At 39.1% G+C, this 19,899-nt stretch overlaps 1 protein-coding gene across 1 annotated transcript in view; it reads left to right on the top strand.

The window, feature by feature from the left end:
• Window positions 1–14,191: 14,191 nt before the first annotated feature.
• The window catches only part of CMTR1 (cap methyltransferase 1), a 49,695-nt gene continuing 43,987 nt past the window's right edge, over window positions 14,192–19,899 (top strand). The window contains exons 1-2 of the mRNA XM_032409897.1: window positions 14,192–14,452; window positions 16,411–16,548. Coding sequence (XP_032265788.1) covers window positions 16,416–16,548 — 133 coding nt within the window. The 5' untranslated portion in view covers window positions 14,192–14,452; window positions 16,411–16,415. The remainder of the gene's footprint in view (window positions 14,453–16,410; window positions 16,549–19,899) is intronic.

Genomic DNA, 19,899 nt, shown 5'->3' with positions numbered 1-19,899 from the left:
TTTTCCATTTCTTTGTGTCTTCCTCAATTTCTTTCATGAGTATTTTACAGTTTTCTGAGTACAGATCCTTTGCCTCTTTGGTTAGATTTATTCCTAGGTATCTTATGGTTTGGGGTGCAATTGTAAATGGGATCGACTCCTTAATTTCTCTTTCTTCTGACTTGTTGGTGTATAGGAATGCCTCTTTGTATTATTCTTAAAGTCTTCTGTAAGTCTTAAATTATTTCAAAATTTTAAAAAAACTAAGCAAATTGGATCAAATGTTTTATTTTAGCTTTATTTTGTATATTTTTTACAAACCCAATTTAAAATGAAATGTCAAAGAAAAGGACAGATGATGAAGACCATGTATTATATCATTTTACTTACATTTACTTACTTACATTTACTTACATTGAATGTGATGGAACCCACAAAGGCCAGAGTGGGGCGTGTATATGTATAAAAATTAATGTGAATTGAGGCATAATGTTAGCAAAATTGAAAGAGCATCGCACATGTGTCCAGCCTGAAAGGGCATCTAAATAAGATGTGTCTCTCCACAGATATCTCTCAATGTAGCCAGCTCCCTCTCTGTTTCCTGTACACGTGCTGATACCATCAAGGAAGAATTCTTATTTTGTGAGTCCTTTTGGAAGCTCTAAAGGCTTTGGACAATTTGAGAATGGTAAAAATATTTTTTGCCAAATAAAACTTTGGAAAGAAAACCTTCACTTTCTGCACAGATGGAGGTCCTGAGATGCTTGGTAATGCATCTAATTTTGCTACTCTCATGAGAAAGGAAACTTTTCTTATCCCTCATTGTCTTTTTTATGCAGACATACACTGACAACAAGATTTTTCTAATAACCCTGAAAAAGAAGTTCTGTCAGTAGCCCTAAATGTCACCAACTTGATCTGAGGCAGATCTTTGAGTCAAATGCATTTTAAAATTTGCTATAAAGTTGAGAGCAAAATATGAATTCCTTCTCTACCACACAGAAATTCGCTGGCCTTCATGAGGATATGACTTCAGGCACTTTTTTGAACTAAGGGCAGAAGTTTTTTGTTTTTGTTTTTTTAAATTTAAATTTAAGTTTTAGTTAGTTAACATACAGTACAATATTGGTTTCAGTAAAATTCAATGATTCATCACTTACATACAACATCCAGAACTCATCACAGCAAGTGCCCTCTTTAATACCCATCACCCATCTAGCCCATCCCCCACCCACCTCCCTCCATCAACCCTCAGTTTGTTCTCTATCCTTAAGAGTGCCTTATGGTTTTTTTCCCTCTCTCCTTTTTCTTTCTCCCCTTCTAAGGGCAGAAGTTTTACTTTAACTGAAATTTAAAAAAGAGAAAAAAATTCACCCTTGGGACATGAGAAAAAGAATTTTATCTATGTATTGTCTTACCTGGCATATACTTTAAACCATGTGAATGAGTTAAACCTTTCAATTCAATGTTATGAAGTCAACATTACAGATGCTTCCTAAAAAATTTAAAACATACCTGGTTAAATAATTGATAAAGAAGAAATTGAAGGATATGCTTGTCTAAGATGGAGTAGTGATACAAAATTCTGGCAATTTCTTTGAAAAAAGAAATCTGCAAATTTCTGGAACACTTCAGAAGTCCTTCAAAAGTTTTTCTACCTTGATGGCTCCTAAATTGAACCACAGATATGCAATCCATTTCTTTTTATATAAGCTGAATCAAAGATGTTAAGATGTTGACCTAATTGAAGATGAATTCATTGATCTTAGACCAAAAAAATAATTGAAGTTTAACTCAAACATACTTGAAGAATTCTGGTATTTCTTGAGATAGGATTATTCTTGCCTTGATTTTAAAAAACACTCTAGAAGTTTTAATTCCATTTGTAACAATACATCTTTATAAATCCGCAAGTGGGACTTTTCAACACTTCTGACCATCAAAACAAAAATTAAAAATTGATTGAATGTTCAACAAAACATGAGTGTAAAGACCAGCTCACAATTCAGTTTTCTTATTTAAGCTAGATAACAGCTTTCTCACTGACTTACATATATATGATATATATGGTAATTTTTTTATTGAGGTAAATTTTACATCCAGCTAAATCACATTGTTAAGTGTGAACAGTTCTACGAATTTTGACAATGTATGTCCCTGTGTGACCACCAGTTCAATCAAAATGTAAAACATTTATAACACCTCAGAAAGTTCCTTCACACCACTTTTCAGGCAATTCTTCTGTTCCAGAACCAGCCACTGTTCTGATATCACCATTGATTAGTTTCAACTGCTCTTGAACTTCATATAAATGGAATCATAGCGTATATACTCTTCTATGCCTGGCTTCTTTTGCATAGTATTTTATGTTTGAGGTGATTACCAATAAAGCTGCTATGAACATTCATGTATACGTCTTTTCATATGCATATGTTTTCATTTCTCTTGTAAATATCTACAGGTGAAATGGCTGGGTCATAGAATAAGTTATGTTTAACTTCATGAGAAATTGCCACAGTGATTTCTTTTTTTTTTTTAATTTTTTTATTGTTATGTTAATCCCCATACATTACATCATTAGTTTTAGATATAGCGTTCCATGATTCATTGTTTGTGCATAACACCCAGTGCTCCATGCAGAACATGCCCTCCTCAATACCCATCACCAGGCTAACCCATCCTCCCAACCCCCTCCCCTCTAGAACCCTCAGTTTGTTTTTCAGAGTCCATCGTCTCTCATGGTTCTTCTCCCCCTCCGATTTCCCCCCCTTCATTCTTCCCCTCCTGCTACATTCTTCTTCTTCTTTTTTTCTTTCTTAACATATATTGCATTATTTGTTTCAGAGGTACAGATCTGAGATTCAACAGTCTTGCACAATTCACAGCGCTTACCAGAGCACATACCCTCCCCAGTGTCCATCACCCAGTCACCCCATCCCTCCCACCCCACCCCCCACTCCAGCAACCCTCAGTTTGTTTCCTGAGATTAAGAATTCCTCATATCAGTGAGGTCATATGATACATGTCTTTCTCTGTTTGACTTATTTCGCTCAGCATAATACCCTCCAGTTCCATCCACGTCGTTGCAAATGAAATTGCCACAGTGATTTCTAAGTGATGTAGGAGAGTCCTGGTTGCTCCATACCTTTGTCAACATTTGGTTTTGTCTGTACTGTATATTTAATTTTAGCCATTCTAGTGGGTGTAAAGTGGTGTTTCATTATGGTTTTTGTTGTTGTTGCTGTTTTAAAGATTTTATTTATTTATTTGTCAGAGAGAGAGAGAGAGTGAGCACAAGCAGGGGGAGTGGAAGGCAGAGGGAGACACAGGCTCCCCACTGAGCAAGGAGCCCAATGCGGGACTCCATCCCAGGACCCTGGGATCATGACCTGAACCAAACAATTAACCAACTGAGCCACCCAGGCATCCAGTTTTTTTGTTTTTTGTTTTTTGTTTTTAGAGAGGGAGAGAGGGAGAGAATTTTTTTTTAAGATTTTATTTTATTTATTTGAGAGAGAGAGTGCGTGAGTGGGGGGAGGGGCAGAGGGAGAGGGGAAGCAGGCTCCCCTCGCTGAGCGTGGAGCCCGTCATGGGCTCTGCCCCACGATCCTGAGATCATGACCTCAGCCAAAACCAAGAGTCAGATACCCAACTGAGCCACCCAGGCGCCCCTCATTATGGTTTAAATTTGTGTGTTCTTGATAACTAAAAATATATAGTCAAATTGGCTTTTTGGTGTAGGGTCCTATAAGTTTTAACACATGTAGATCTGTGTAACCACCACCACAATCAGGATATAAAATAGTTGCATCACTCTAAATAGTCCCGCATGGATCCCATTTTGTTTTATGGTCAAACCTTCCTCCTCCCTCCCCTTCCATTCCTAACTCATAACAATCACTGATCTATTCTTTGTCCCTATAGTTTTGTCTTTTCCAGAAGGTTATGTCGATGGAATCATACAGTATGTAATCACTGGAGCCTGGGTTCTTTTACTCAGCATTTGAAATTCTTTCATGTTGTTGCCTATGTCAATAGCTCTTTTTTATTGCTTCTGTGGCATTCTATTATATAGGTATACCATAGTTTGTTTACCCATCCTCCTATTGAAGAACACTTCCGTTCTTTCCAGATTTTGACACTTATGAATAGAGCTACTCACTATATAAACATTTGTATTTGGTTTTTGTGTGAACATAAGATTCTTTATACAGGGGCGCCTGGCTGGCTCAGTCAGAAGAGCATGCAACTCTTGATCTTGGGGTTATGAGCTCAGGTCCCACGTTGGGTGTAGAGATTACTTAAACATAAAATCTTAAAACGAAAGATTCATTTATACGGGGTAAATAGATAAGTGTGACTGCTGGGTAATAAGATGTGTATATATATTAAGTTTATAAGACACTGCCAAATTGCCAAATAAAGTGTATCGAGATTGCTTGTGCCATTTTGTACACCCACCAGCAACATATAAGAATTTCGATTGCTTTGTATTTCACCACACTTAGTATTATCAGATTTTTAAAAAATTGTAGCCATTCTAATATGTGTGTATTTAACTGTGGTTTTAATCTGCATTTCCCTAATGATGTTGAATATCTTTTCAGGTGCTTATTCGTCATCCACATATTTTATTTGGTAAGCTATCTGCTTAATCTTTTGCCCATTTGAAAAATGGGGTTGTTTGTTTGTTGAATATTGAGAGTTCTTTGTATATTCTGGATACAAGTCCATAGTGAGTTATATGATTTGCAAATCTTTTCTCCCAGACTATAGCTTCTCTTTTCATTTTCTTAATAGTCTTTTACAGAGCAGTTTTCAGTTTTGATGCAGTCCAATTTGTCAATGTTTTCTTTTATGGATCATCATGATTTGGTGCCATATCTATGAACTTGTTGCCTAAACCAACATTATGAAGATTTCCTCCTATTTTTTTTTTCTTAAAGTTTATAGCTTTAGAGTTTATGTTTAGATCAATGATCCATTTGGGTTTAATTTTTGTATAAAGTTGCAGTTTATTTCAAGATGATGATGATGATGATTTTGCATATGGATATTTAATTGGTGTTCTAACACCCTCTGTTGAAAAGACAACCTTCTCTCCATTGAGCTGCCTTTGTCAAAAAGCAATTGGCCATGTTTGTATGAGTCCATTTATGACCTTTATATTCTGTTCCATTGATTATGTGTCTATTTCTTTACCATCACTACACTGCCTTGATCACTGAAGCTTAATAGTAAGTCTTAAAATCATGGAGTATGAACTCTCCACGTTTCTTCTTTTTTGAGATTGTTTTTGGCTATCCAAATTTCTTTGCTTTTCCACGTAAATTTTAAAATCAATGTCTCTCTCTCTCTCTCTCTCTCTCTCTCTCTATATATATATATATATATACACTCCTGCTGGAATTTTTATTGGAATTCCTCTAAATCAATAGATCATTTAAGAATAATTGACATCTTAATTATACAGAGTCATCCAGTCCATGAATGTCGCATTTCCCTTTACATAGGTTGTCTTTGATTTATTGCATCAGTACCTTATAGCTGTTGTTTTTTTTTAAAGACATACCTTGAACAAGTTTTGTTAGAATATTTAATTTTCTTGAAGTTTTTGTAGATGGTGTTTTTAAAAATTTGATGTCCAATTGTTAATTGCTAGCACATAGGAATGCCAATTTATATCTATTGACATTGAATTCTGCAAACTTAAAAAACTCACTTATTAATTCTAGGAACTTTTTTGTAGCTTCTTTGGGATTATCTTTTAGATATTGTGTTGTGTGTGAATAAGATCCTCTTCTTCCTTCCTTTCCAATCATATGTCTTTTTTCTCCTGCCTTATTACATTGGCTAGGACTTCCAGTATGATTTGAATATGTCTGGTGAGACAGTTTATCCTTGCCTTGTTTTTGACCTCAGATAAAAAAATTTCAGATTTTTACTATTAATTAGGATAAATAATATATAATTACATATCACTACATTATATTATGATAATTAATATATGTATATATATCTTTTTTTAAAAAGATTTTATTTATTTATTTGACACATAGAGAGATAAGAGAACACTAGAAGGGGGGAGCGGCAGGCAGAGGGAGAGGGAGAAGCAGGCTCCCCGCCGAACAGGGAGCCCTATGAGAGACTCGATCCCAGGACCCTGGAATCATGGCCTGAGCCAAAGGCAGACGCTTAACCGACTGAGCCACCCAGGCGTCCCTATAATCCTTTTTAAATTAATTTTTTTTAAAGATTTTATTTATTTATTTGACAGAGAGAGACACAGCAAGAGAGGGAACACAAGCAGGGGGAGTGAGGGAGGGAGAAGCAGGCTTCCCGAGGAACAAGGAGCCCGATGCGGGGTTCCATCCCAGGACCCTGGGATCATGACCTGAGCCGAAGGCAGATGCTTAATGACTGAGCCACCCAGGCGCCCCTGAATTAATTTTTAATAATAAGTGAGTGCTGAATTTTGTTAAATACTTTTTGTATCAATTACTATCATGAGGTTTGATTTTTAAGTCTGTTAATATGATGGGTTACATTGACTGACTTCTAAATATTTAGTGTTGCATTCCTGGGATAAACCCTACTTGGGCATGGTGTAGAATTTTTGTTATATACTTTGCTGGATTTGAGTTGCTAGTATTTTGGTTAGGACGTTTGTTTCTAATTTTCATGAGGGATTTGATCTGCAATTTTCTTTTCTTCTATTGTCTTTAGCTCATTTTGGTATCAGGAAGTGTTCTTTCTTCTTTTATTTTCTGGAAGAGATTGTGTAGAACTGATGTAATTTCTTCTTTATATGCTTCGAAGAACTCAACAGTGAAGCCATCTGGACCTCAATTTTACTTTGAAGTTTTTTTTTTAAATAAAACTATGAAGTCAATTTCTTTAACAGATATAGAACTATTTAGGTATCTATTTCTTCTTGGGTAAGTTTTGGTAGTTTGTAGTTTTTAAGGAATTGGTTGGTATCAATTGGTCCATTTATATGTGTAGAGATGTTCTTACTATTCCCTTATGTTTCTAATGTCTGCAAGGTCTATATAGATACTCCCTTTCTCATTTCTGGTAAAATAAATTTATACCTTTTTTTTTCTTGGTCAGTATGGCAAAAATATTTTTAATTTTACTGATCTTTTCAAAGAACCAGCTTTTAGGCTTAAGGGTTTTTTGTTGTTGTTCTTGCTCTTTTTTTTTTTTTTTTTTGAGAGAGAGGGTGGGAGGGGCAGAGAAAATCTTAAGCAGGATCCCTGCTGAGCACAGAGCCTATGACGCAGGGCTTGATATCATGACCCTGAAATCATGACCTGAGCCCAAATGAAGAGTAGGATGCTTAACTGACAGCCACCCAGGTGCCCCTCAAAGAAACAGCTTTTAATTTCTTTTTTTTTCTGTTTTGAATTCATTGATTTTTGCTTTTATTTTTATTATTTCCTTCTTCTGCTTACTTTGGGTTTATTTGCTCTTCCTTTTCTATTTTCTTGAAGTGGAAGCTTTGATTTTTGATTGCAGTTTTTCTTCTTTTCTGATATGTGCATTAAATGCATTATTTGCAATTTACCTGGATGCATGGTTTATCTGCATCCTGGAAGTTATTTTATGTTTTATTTTTATTTTGTTCAAAATATTCTTTAATTCCACTTGAGATTTCTTTTTGACCCATAGGTCATTTAGAATAATTAAAATAACTACAAAGTATTTGGAGATTTTTCAGTTGTCTTTCTGTTATTGATTTCTACTTTAATGTTACATAGAGAACTTACTTTTTATGACTTCAATTATTTTAACTTTATTCAGTTTTGTTTAATGATACAGAATATGGTCTATCTTGGTGTACATGTGTACTTGAAAGTGTATTCCGCTGTCATTGGATGAAGTATTCTCTAAGTGTTTGTTAGATCCAGTTGGTTGATGAAGTTGTTCAGTTTTTCTATATTTTTGCTGATTTTTGTCTCCTGTCCCATTGATTACTGAGAAATCAAGTCACCAACCATAATTGTGGAGTTGTTCATTTTTCCTTTCATTTCCATCTGTCTTCACTTTTATTTTGAAGCTCTGTTATATACATACATATTTAAGATTTTTATGTCTTCTTGATGAATTTACCCCTTTATCATTGTGCAATGTCTTTATTTATTTATTTATTTATTTACTTATTGAGACAGTGTGTGTGTGTGTGTGTGTGTGTGTGTGTGTGTGTGTGTGTGAGTGTGATGCGCGTGCAGGGGAGGAGCAGAGGGAAAGGGAAGGCAGAGAATCTCAAGCACTTCACACTCAGCACAGAGCCTGATGTGGGGCTCAATCTCAGGACCCTGAGATAATGACCTGAGCCAAAATCAAGAGTTGGATCCTTAACCAACTGAGCCACCCAGGTGCCCCATGCAATGTCTCTCTTTATTCCCGATAATTTTCCTCACTCTGAAGTCCACTTTGACTGATATTATTATAGATCTTTCAGCTTTCTTTTGGTCAGTGTTTGCTTGGTATATCATTTCTCGATTCTTTTAATTTTAACTGACCCTTATATTTAGCGAATTTTTATAGATAGTGTATAAGTTGGTTCTTGATTCTTTTATCCTTTATGACAATTGTTGTCTTCTAATTGATGTGTTTAGACCATTGAGACTAAATACAATTATTGATATATTTGGCTATAGGTCTGCCATTTTATTATTTATATCTGTTTGTTCTGTTTTCCATACCTCTGTCTCCCTTCTCTTGACTTTTTTGGATTATTTGAAATTTTAAAAGATTCCATTTTATGAGCGAAATAAGTCAATCGGAGAAAGACAATTATCATATGGTTTCATTCATATGTGGAATTTAAGAAACAAAACAGATGATCATAGGGGAAGAGAGGGAAAAATAAAATAAGATGAAATCAGAGAGGGATACAAATCATAAGAGACTTTTAACTATAGGAAACAAACAGGGTTGCTGGAGGGTAGAGGGTAGAGGGATGGGGTAACTGGGTGACGGATATTAAGGAGGGCATGTGATGTTCTTAGCACTTGGTGTTATGCAATGGATGAATAATTGAACTCTATATCTGAAACTAATGATACACTATGTTAACTAATTGAATTTAAACAAAATAAGTTATAAAAGTAAAAAAATTCCATTTTAATTGATATAGTGAGTTTTTGACTTTATCTCTGTGTATACTTTAAAAAATTCATATTATTTATTAAGTAAGAAATAAAAATACATCCTCTCAAGATACTTCTGACTTTGTTTTCTGATTAAGTGACAGTTATGAATATGGCAGGGAATATAAGACAGAGAACTCTGAATGTAATTTATTTACTGTTTTTCATTTGCCTATTCCCAAAATGGATTTGAGGCAACCTTTACTGGTGCTATACATTTCTTTGCGTGGATTCAATTTACTGTCTAGTGTCCTTTCCTTCAGCTTGAAGGATTAATTTCAGTATTTCTTGTAAGGCAAGTCTGATAATAACAAATTCTGCTTTTGTTTATCTGGGAATGTCTCAATTTCTTCTTTATGACTCCCACCCCCCCCCCCAGTTTGTTTTTGTCGTTATTTTTTTTTTTAAGTTTTGCTGGATATAGAATTCTTGGTTGACTGTCTTTTTCTTTAAGCATTTTGAATATGTCATCCTATTGCCCTTTGGCCTCCATGATTTCTGATGCGAAGTCAGCTGTTAATCTTATTGAGGAGCCCTTATGACCCCATTTAACCTTAGTTGCCTCCTAAGAGCCCTATCTCCAGATGCAGTCACATTGGGAGTTAGGGCTTCAACATATGAATTTTATGGAGGACACAATTCGGTCCATAATAAGCACCAACAGTGAAATTTTCATGTCAGTTATTGTACTTTTCAATGCTGGAATTTCTACTTTGTTCTTTTTAAAAATAATTTCTATCTCTTTATTGATGTTCTCTATTTGGTGAGACACTTCCTTCATACTTTCTTTTAATTCTTTGGACATCGTTTCCTTTAATTCTTTGAACATATTATAATAGATAATTTAAAGTCATTGTCTACTAGGTTCAACTTTTGGGCATTCACTGGTAGAGTTTCTACTGGCTACTTCTTCCTCCCCGCCTTGAATGAGTCATACTTTACCATTTCTTTGTGTGTTGAAAACTGAAGGTTTAAAATAATGTGATGCCACCTCCCCAACTAGTTTGGTTTTGTTGCTATTTTTTAGTGATTTTCCTGAATTAATTCTGTAAAGTTTGCATTCATTGTCATGGATGGCCACTGAAGTCTCTGCCTGGTTAGTTTAATGATCAGCTAATGACTGGACAGATTTCTTTAAATGCCTTGAACAAATAAATCTCTGAGCCTTTGTCAAGGTTGGTGTGTGCATGTTGGGGTATGGCTTCAATGCTCTGACAGGCAGTTTACAACTAACTCTGCCTTTATCTTCACTCCCTGCTTGTGCAGAACCTCACAGTAGGTCAGAGGTGAGAGATTAGGGCCTTCTCAGGTCTTTCCTAGGCACATGAACAGCCCTGCATATTCCTGTAGCCTTCTAGATACCTAGGAATATTCTAGGGCTTTTTAGAGACCCCTTTGGGCAACTCATTCTCAGATATTTTATTTTCAGTTTTTGTTAGCTCCAACTGGTAATGCTGCCTCAGGTAATGCTTGTCACTGATTATTTTTGATAGTGCTTTGCAAATAGAACTGTTTGCACAAAGTAACCTCTGAGTCAGATAAAATAAAGACATGCTCTGAGAATGGAATTTTTCAGCAAGCCACCAGATAGTTAAAATAGAGATAATTTTCTGGGAGGTGGGGCTTTGGAGGAGCTCCAAACCTGTTTGGTCCTGTCAGTTGCTGCTAGATGGCTGGTTTTCATAGCTATCATAGTTGCGATGTGGTTGGTTTTCAAGTCTACCACTTGATAGTGGTAGATGAGCCAGTGATAAGGGGATAGGATTGGGGCAAGTTAAAATGCCACAAAGTTCATTGTTCTTACTGAAATCGTTTTTCCTGAGGAAACCCTCCTTTGACTGTTGCAAGTCTTTGGTTAATTTCCAAAGTTCTAAAAAAAATTGATTTTGACAAATTTGCCTGTGTTTTCTTTGCTTTTAGGAAGACTATTTTTAGAGGTCCTTACAATGCCATTCCAGAAGTTGGAATTCCTAAATCTTTTTTAAGGGGTTGCTCTAGGGATTACAATATGTGTACTTAACTTTTCACAGTCTATTTAGAATTAATATATTACAACCTTTGGTGGAATATAGCAACCTTGCCACCTTATAGGTTATTTTGCCCTCCCCCATTTATGTTATAATTGCCATACATAGAGTACATCTACATCCATTGGAAACTCCATCAGACAATGTAATATTTTTGCTTTCAACTCTCATGTGAATTTTAAAGAACTTAAAAGAAGAAAAGCGTTTATGGTATTTACCTAAATATTTGCCATTTTATCATTCTTACTCCATTCCTGACATTTCTGATGTGAAATTCACAGTTGCTCTAATTGTTGTTTCTCTATATGTGAGACTGTTTTTCTCTGACTGTTTTCAAGATATTTTCTTAGCCTTTAGTTTTCAGCAGTTTGATTATGATGCATTTGGGAATAGATTTTTTTGAGTTTTTCTTGTTTGGAGAGTGAGCTTCTGGAATCTATAAATTTATGGTTTTTTCCCCAATCATTTGGAAGTTTTCAGCCATTATTTCTGCAAATATTTTTTCTGCACCAAATATATTTTTTAAAGATTTTATTTAATTAATTGAGAGAGAGAGAAGGAGTGTGCGCTCACGCTCACGTGCACATGTGGAGGGGAGGGGCAGAGGGAGAGGGAGAAGTAGGCTCCCCACTGAGTAAGGAGCCTGTAGTGGGGTTTGGTCACAGGACCCCAGGATCATGACCTGAGCCGAAGGTAGACACTTAACTGACTGAGCCACCCAGGTGCCCCTGTTTTTCTTTTTATATTGAGTGTTATATATTTTTAGGGTATAAGTCATTTGTCAGATATACGTATTGTGAATGTTTTTCTCTCAGTCTGTGGTTTGCCTATTCAATTTCTTAATGGTGTCTTCTGATGATGAGCAAAGCCTTTTATTTTGATGAAGTCTATTTTAACAATTTTTTCTTCTGATTAACGCTCTTTGGGTCTTTTGTGAAAAACTCTTTGTCTACTCCAAGTCTGCAAGGATATTCTCCTATGTTTTCTTTTTTTAACTTCCTTTTTTCCCCTGTAGAGATATAATTGACATATAGTATCAGTTTAAGGTGTATAACATAATGACTTGATATATGTATATATTGTGAAATGATTACCACAAATACATTAATATCATCACCTCACACAGTTCTAATTTTTTCTTGTGATGAGAACTTTTAAGATTTACTCTGTTAGTGACTTTCAAATATACAATACATTATTGTTCACTATAGTTGCCTAATATTTTCTATTACAAACTTTATCATTTTTGCTCTTATATTTAGGTCTGATCCATTTGATTTAATTTTGCATATGGTATAAGGTAGAAATCAACATTCATCTTTTCTCTATATATTTATCTAAGTGTTCCAGCACTATTCATTGATTTTACTCATATATATTAAAAACTAATTTTATCTTTAATTTTCCTATTTTTAAATGCATTGTTTAATGCTTTACTCTAAAATTACAAAAAAAATCACAAAATTTGTTAAATAATTATATTTCAATATAATTGATTTCCTTAGTAATTCTATATATTGTATTTTATGCCCTTCAATTTATTAATTTGAGAATGGGTCCATAAGCTTTAAGATTACCAAAGGTGTCCAAAACACACATATGTTAAGAACCCCTGGTGAGGTAGAAAAACATTTAGCTTTAGAATCAAAGAGACCTAGGTTTAAATGCTCATTTGCTGCTTCCTAGCTCTGTGACCTTGGGCACATCACTTAACCTTAATTCATCTTCCATACTTCCGCAGATTCAATAAATATCTACTGAGCACCTACTACCAGCCACTGTATTAAATCTTGTGGATTTTATGGATTTAATACAGACAGACGGAGATAACCTTTCCTATACAAAGTTTACAACTGAGTGGGGGAGGCAAGTGAGTCAAGGGGTCATTACACAACACACTGAGATAAGTGCTTTGATAGCAGAAGGACAAAGCTATGGGAACTCGGGGGTGGGATTCCCAACCCAGACTTGTAGAGTCAGGAAAGATTTCCAGATAAGGATGCTAAACACATCTCAGGGATAAGTGGACATTAGCCAAGCAAAGGGGGAGAAGAGCTATCCAGGTAGGGGGGTGAACCCTTAAGAGACATGGGGATGGGGAGAAAGGACCAGTAACATAAGGCAGGACTGCAGACTGGGTCAGACTGACATTTTGTAGCCATCTTAAAGACATTAACTTCACCCTAAGAGAAATGGGAAGTCATTGATGAGTTTTAATCATTGATAGGTTGTGACAGAATCAGAATAAATTTTTTAAAATTCTACACTACAGGCATCACCACTGGAGACAGGAACAATGATCTGGAGATTATTGGAGAAATCCTGTCCAGAGAAGGTGAGTGCATGGGTTGTGGCAATGGGGTGGAGAAGAATGTATAGATTTGGGAGGCAATTAGGTGGTAAACTCGGTGAAGCCTCATATTGGAGGCTCTGGGAAATGAGGGAGATGGGGCCATCTCAGATTTCCAGTTGGACCAACAGGATGAATGGTGATGCCATTCACTGGAGAAAGAGCAGGCTTACAGGAAAACATAAAGTCAGATTTGAATTTATGGGTGTGAAGTGACTGACTGAGGATGTTCAGCAGACTTTTGGCCATATTGGCCAGAAAATTGGAAGAGGGGTTTGGGATGGGAAACCATCTGTTTCCATATGGTAAGATGCCATAGGCAGCATTCCTTCTCTCCTCCCGACCTTCGTTCAACATCTGTTGAAGATGTATTATACGCAGGATGTTGGGGATACAGCAGTGAACAAGAACACTAGGTTTCTGCGCTGAGCCAGTTCACCGCACCGTTTACCTCTCTCAACTTGCTCTTAATCTTTAAAAATGAAAATAATAATGAGAACAAGTGAAATGAGGTGATGTGACGACACCTGCTCTTTTAATTTTTATATTTGTTTCTCGTCCCTAGAGCGAGAAGAGAAGATAACTCTGTTACTTTTGCTTTGTATCCTTCCCCGTAGGCTCTTCCGCGCAGGCGCCCTGGACGGCCCTGGTGGGGGTGGGGCGGGCCCGAACCTGTGTCTTCTACCCCGGGGCCAGGACCCGGCCGCGCGGAGGGCGCGGGCTGCCCGTGACGTCATCAAGCTGCGCAGCCCGCAGGGCGGGACCCGAGCGCGACAGCGCGGCCGGCGGACCAGGCTGGCTGGTGGGGAAACGAAACTGAGGGAGGAGGCGGCGGCTCTGGCAGCGGCAGGGCCAGGCCTGGTGGCGGCGGCGGCGGCGGCAACGGCGGCCTGAGCCCCCCCTCTCCGCTCCCAGGCAGCTCACCCTCTCCCCTCAGCGTGAGTGCCGACGCGCGGCCTGGGGGGAGCGAGCGGGCGGGCGGGCGCGCGGGCTCAGCATCCCTCTCCCCTCCACCGCCGCCTTGGCCGCGCACCGGCGGTGGTGACCCTCGCCGCCCCTTCTCTCTCCCCCACTTCCTTCAATCCTCCCCTGCCCCCCACCTGCCCCTCCAGCTCCCGGCAGCCCGAGTTGCCGCCGACAAACGTCTCTGCGCACACATTCACACACTCACGTTGTTTCCAAATGAAAAGAGTGGCCGGGAGAGATAGGAGCTCATCTCCTCTCAGTGAATAAGGGTGGCAGTGCGAAACCGACACCCTGGGAGAGAAGGCTGGAGAGGGAATTTGAACCCCATTTTTGGGAGAGCAGCAGGTAGAACCAGGCCTTTTGCTTTCCACGTAGAAGTTCCCTGCCTGGGCACATTCTCCTGGCCTGTGTCGGTCACTTGAGCGGGGCACTGGTTAAGGTGCGCGGCCTTCCCTCTCGGGCCTCAGTTCTTTCCAGTGGAAAACGGGAGGGTTGGAGTAGGTGATTTGCAAGGCCCGCATCTAAGGTGGTTTGGGGAGGAGCATCAGTATCTCCTGCCTTTCACACAACAATTTACTCTCCTTTTTTTGCACCCACCCCAACGCAGTCCACATTGAGTTTCCCGTGCTTGCAGTCTCCCAGAGTCGCTAAGAATCAGATGGCCCTTTTTGCTTTTGTTATGGGCCTTTTGGGGGGCATTTAAGACGGTAGTTTAAAGTGAAACGTCGTTTTGCTTTCTCTTTGTTCAAGGCCCCCCGTTCTTCCCCAAGATAAATAACCCCTGCCTGTGGCTAGTAAGAGGCTGCCTCCTTAGTATAAGATTATGCATTGGGTTGACTGCTCATCCTTGAGCTGTAGAGAAGTGAAACATGTGATTCAGGGTTTTGTGAGGTTGAGGGGATCAGTGGTATCTTTGCACTTCATTGCTCTCTTGCTGCTGTGATCCATGTTAAAAGTCTGTTTTGTGCCTCTGCACCTCCCCTTCCTCAAGGAATTGCAGCCCAGCTGGTCACCCACCTGTTTGCTCCTATGTTTTGAGTTCTTTCTCTTTTCTGAGTCTCCTTATAGCCCATCAGTTGTGTGTAAACCACACTGTATTCACTACTACTCTTTAACTTGATCATTCCTTAAGGTTTCAGGATGTCATAATCACTTCATTCCATCTCATTTTTCCCCCCGCCATGCTTACCTCTCATGTACCTACCGATGGGCGTGGATGATGGTGACATGGTGCCTGATCGTCTCCATTCTTTTTTCATGGAGGTGTGTTGGTGTTAAAATTATTTTTACACCAGAGTCCTATGATGTGGCTACCTCCAGTTTGAATAATTTTCCCACCCTTCTGTTTTCTCAGTCCTGAGTCAACCAGTTCCATTCCTTACTCTCATCAAAAACTTTCCCAATTCTTTCATGTTTTTAAACATCTGAAATAAACCAGAACCAGTATTTGTATCATATTATGTAATCTCTTAATTGGTAAAATAATAATGGTGATGGGGCTATCATTCTGGGATTGTCCCTTCACCTTGGAAATATTGGTTGATACTCATTAGGTTTCATAATTAATGTCCAGTGTACGTTGTTGTCACACATGGCCAGTGTTGCATGATAAGTATAGAATAATAAGTACCCAAGGCTTTTTCCTCCTGCTGTGGCTTGTAGAGTTGATCCATGACTTTTGGTATCTGACATCAAGGCTCTTAGGCCTCTGGGTCTGTGAGCACCACACATTTTCCAGTAAAACTAACAGCTATTATTGAAGACTAGAGCTTGGCTAGCACCCTTCCTGGACCTCAATTTGAGGAAGAGGCTCTTCAAGTGCCGGCACTGGAAGCTGTTTGGAATTGCCAAATCCCATCCCACTGATGATTTATATTTTGGAATCCCTGCTCTGACAAGGGCAGCTGACTATCTGGATTTATGGTTGCAGTAACAATGAGGAGGAGAAATGATCCAGAATGCACTGCCCCTATCAAGAAACAGAAGAAAAGAGTTGCAGAGCTTGCCCTGAACCTCAGTTCTACGTCTGATGACGAACCTCCCTCTTCCGTCAATCACGCAGCAAAAGGTATGCTTGCCCATGTGATGTGAGGCTGCTGGCCATCTGGTTATTTGAATCCCTGGTGCCTGAATTGGGCAGAACACAGTCTGCTGCCCCTTCAGGGAAATTAGGCAACTTCTACAGAGAGATGTTGACTATAGGCTCTCTTCCTTTCTGCCCATTCTACTAGGAATGGACAACTTGTTTTAAATAAAGAATTGGAATTTTTACAATAGTGCCTTAGTTCTGTGGCTGGTCTTTCAGTAGGTGGCACTCTTTTGCTGCCTTAAACCAGTGGGAAGTAGTGGTGAGCCCTGAGTGCCCTGTGCTCTTAATTGGTGTTAATGATCCTGGGGCTCTTTCACAGGGGATGGGCTCTTTGCTGCAGTGTTCTGGCCTAATTCCCCTCAGGTTTTTGCAACCTGTTTTCTCAATTCCCTCAACTGTTGTGATCAGAAACACCCAAATGAATTGGAGCATCCCTGTGTTCACTGTTGACATTAAGCTCAAAAGATTTCACTGATCTGGTTGAAACTAACATTTTGCTTTGCCTGTTTTTTAGGGTTATGGACATACACAGTGTCCATAGGTGCCTTTCTGTGAAAGAAATTGTAGAGTGCCTAGGGGCTTGCTTCAAATACCAAACAATTAGAAGCAGCTTCATTTGCATTTACCTTGACGTGCCAGCTGTATTTATTTCCTAGGGCTGCTGGAGCAAAGTACCACAAACTGGGTGGCTTAAAACAACAGAAATTTATTCTCCATAGCTCTGGAGCCTACATGTCTGAAGTCCAGGTGTCAGCAGGGCCATGCTCCCTCTGAAGGCTCTTGGGAAGAATCCTTCCTTGCCTCTTCTAGCTTCTGGTGGTTGCTGGCAATCCTTGGTGTTCTTGGTTTATAACAGCATAACTCCAGTCTTTGCCTCTGTCTTCCCTCTGTGTGTCGTCTGTTGCAAATTTTCCTTTTCTTAAAAGGGCATCAGTCATTGAATCAGGGCTCACCCTAATCTAGTATTACATGATTTTAATTTGATTACATCTGCAAAAAGACCATATTTCCAAACATCATGTTCCCTGGTGCTGAGTGGACATAGCTTTTTGGAGGGACAGTATTCAACCCAGTACACCAGCATGCATTTTGGAGCCTTTGCTGGATCACTGGTCAATTAGAATGAAATTTGGCAACAGATGGGTGACTGAAAGGGTGCGAAGCATCCTTTGAGAGTGGTAGGAAATACAGTTTACAAGTGGTAGGCTAACTGAAGGGCAGTTACTCATCAGTTGTACTGAGAAGCTGGTTCAGAAGGAGAAGCTTGACAGGCAGTACAGCTGAAGCATTTGGTGCAGCTGTGGTCCCGGTTGAATGAGACTCTTACAACCTTGTGTGTGGAGATGTGAGTGCCTTTAAAGTTGTCACAGTGGATTCCAGGATAGCTGAGAAAGGCTGTATGTAATTGAGTTTCCTAAGTAGGAAGGCAAAAATATAGTGGCTGGTTCTAGGGACTGTTAAAGAAAGGGAGTTTTGCTTTTCACCTGGGATTTGAGCAGCTTGGTGAAGGTAGAGTCTCCTTAGGTAGAGCTCTGGTTTATTGGGAGAGATGGCCTATAAGGGAAAAAGGGAGAGCATGTCTGGGAGAATAAATATACTCAGGTGCTGGAGGTATCTAGTTCTAAGTGGATCTCAGGGGGCATCTTCTTGGGATAAAGAGGGTAACTGACAGGTAGAGGGAGGCATATGGTTAAGGATCTTTTAAGGGAACCAGTCTGATTTAAATTTCAAGCTTTTAAAATTGAGTGAATTGAGATTGTCCACGCCCCCCGCCCCGCATTTCCCTTAATTGTACCTAATAGCGTTAACCTTTTCTGGAGGTAGCACCATGTGAGTCAGTTAGGATTGACTATGCTGTTGTGTGTACAGAATGGAAATCTAAATGGCCAGTACCTTGCATGCATTTGGCAATATATGCCATTTGGTACTTTTCTTTTCTTTTTTTTTAGAGGGAATGAAAGAAAGAGAGGGAGGGAGGGGCAGAGGGAGAGAGAGAGACTCTTTTTTTTTTTAATTTTTTTATTGTTATGTTAATCCCCATACATTACATCATTAGTTTTAGATGTAGTGTTCCTTGATTCATTGTTTGTGCATAACACCCAGTGCTCCATGCAGAACGTGCCCTCTTTAATACCCATCACCAGGCTAACCCATCCTCCCCCCCGCCCCAGAACCCTCAGTTTGTTTTTCAGAGTCCATCGTCTCTCATGGTTCATCTACCCCTCCGATTTCCCCCCTTCATTCTTCCCCTCCTGCTATCCTCTTCTTTTTTTTTTCTTAACATATATTGCATTATTTGTTTCATAGGTACAGATCTGAGATTCAACAGTCTTGCACAATTCCCAGCGCTTACCAGAGCACATACCCTCCCCAGTATCTATCACCCAGTCACCCCATCCCTCCCACCCCACCCCCCACTCCAGCAACCCTCAGTTTGTTTCCTGAGATTAAGAATTCCTCATATCAGTGAGGTCATATGATACATGTCTTTCTCTGATTGACTTATTTCACTCAGCATAATACCCTCCAGTTCTATCCACGTCGTTGCAAATGGCAAGCTCTCATTCCTTTTGATGGCTGCATAATATTCCATTGTATATATATACCACATCTTCTTTATCCATTCATCTGTCGATGGACATCTTGGCTCTTTCCACAGTTTGGCTATTGTGGACATTGCTGCTATAAACATCGGGGTGCACGTACCCTTTCTGATCCCTACTTTTGTATCTTTGGGGTAAATACCCAGTAGTGCAATTGCTGGATCATATGGTAGCTCTATTTTTAGCTTTTTGAGGAACCTCCATACTGTTTTCCAGAGTGGCTGCACCAGCTTGCATTCCCACCAACAGTGTAGGAGGGTTCCCCTTTCTCCGCATTCCCGCCAACATCTGTCATTTCCTGACTTGTTAATTTTAGCCATTCTGACTGGTGTGAGGTGGTATCTCATTGAGGTTTTGATTTGGATTTCCCTGATGCCAAGCGATGTTGAGCACTTTTTCATGTGTCTGTTGGCCATTTGGATGTCGTCTTTGGAAAAATGTCTGTTCGTGTCTTCCGCCCATTTCTTGATTGGATTATTTGTTCTTTGGGTGTTGAGTTTGATAAGTTCTTTATAGATTTGGATACTAGCCCTTTATCTGATATGTCATTTGCAAATATCTTCTCCCATTCTGTCGGTTGTCTTTTGGTTTTGTTGACTGTTTCTTTTGCTGTGCAAAAGCTTTTTATCTTGATGAAGTCCCAATAGTTCATTTTTGCCCTTGCTTCCCTTGCCTTTGGTGATGTTTCTAGGAAGAAGTTGCTGCGGCTGAGGTCGAAGAGGTTGCT

Source organism: Phoca vitulina, unplaced genomic scaffold (assembly GCF_004348235.1).
Source record: "Phoca vitulina isolate PV1807 unplaced genomic scaffold, GSC_HSeal_1.0 scaffold11, whole genome shotgun sequence".
NCBI classification, from domain to species: Eukaryota; Metazoa; Chordata; class Mammalia; order Carnivora; family Phocidae; genus Phoca; species Phoca vitulina.
Note: the sequence above shows the minus strand (reverse complement) of the source record. Positions and strands in the feature narration are given on the sequence as shown.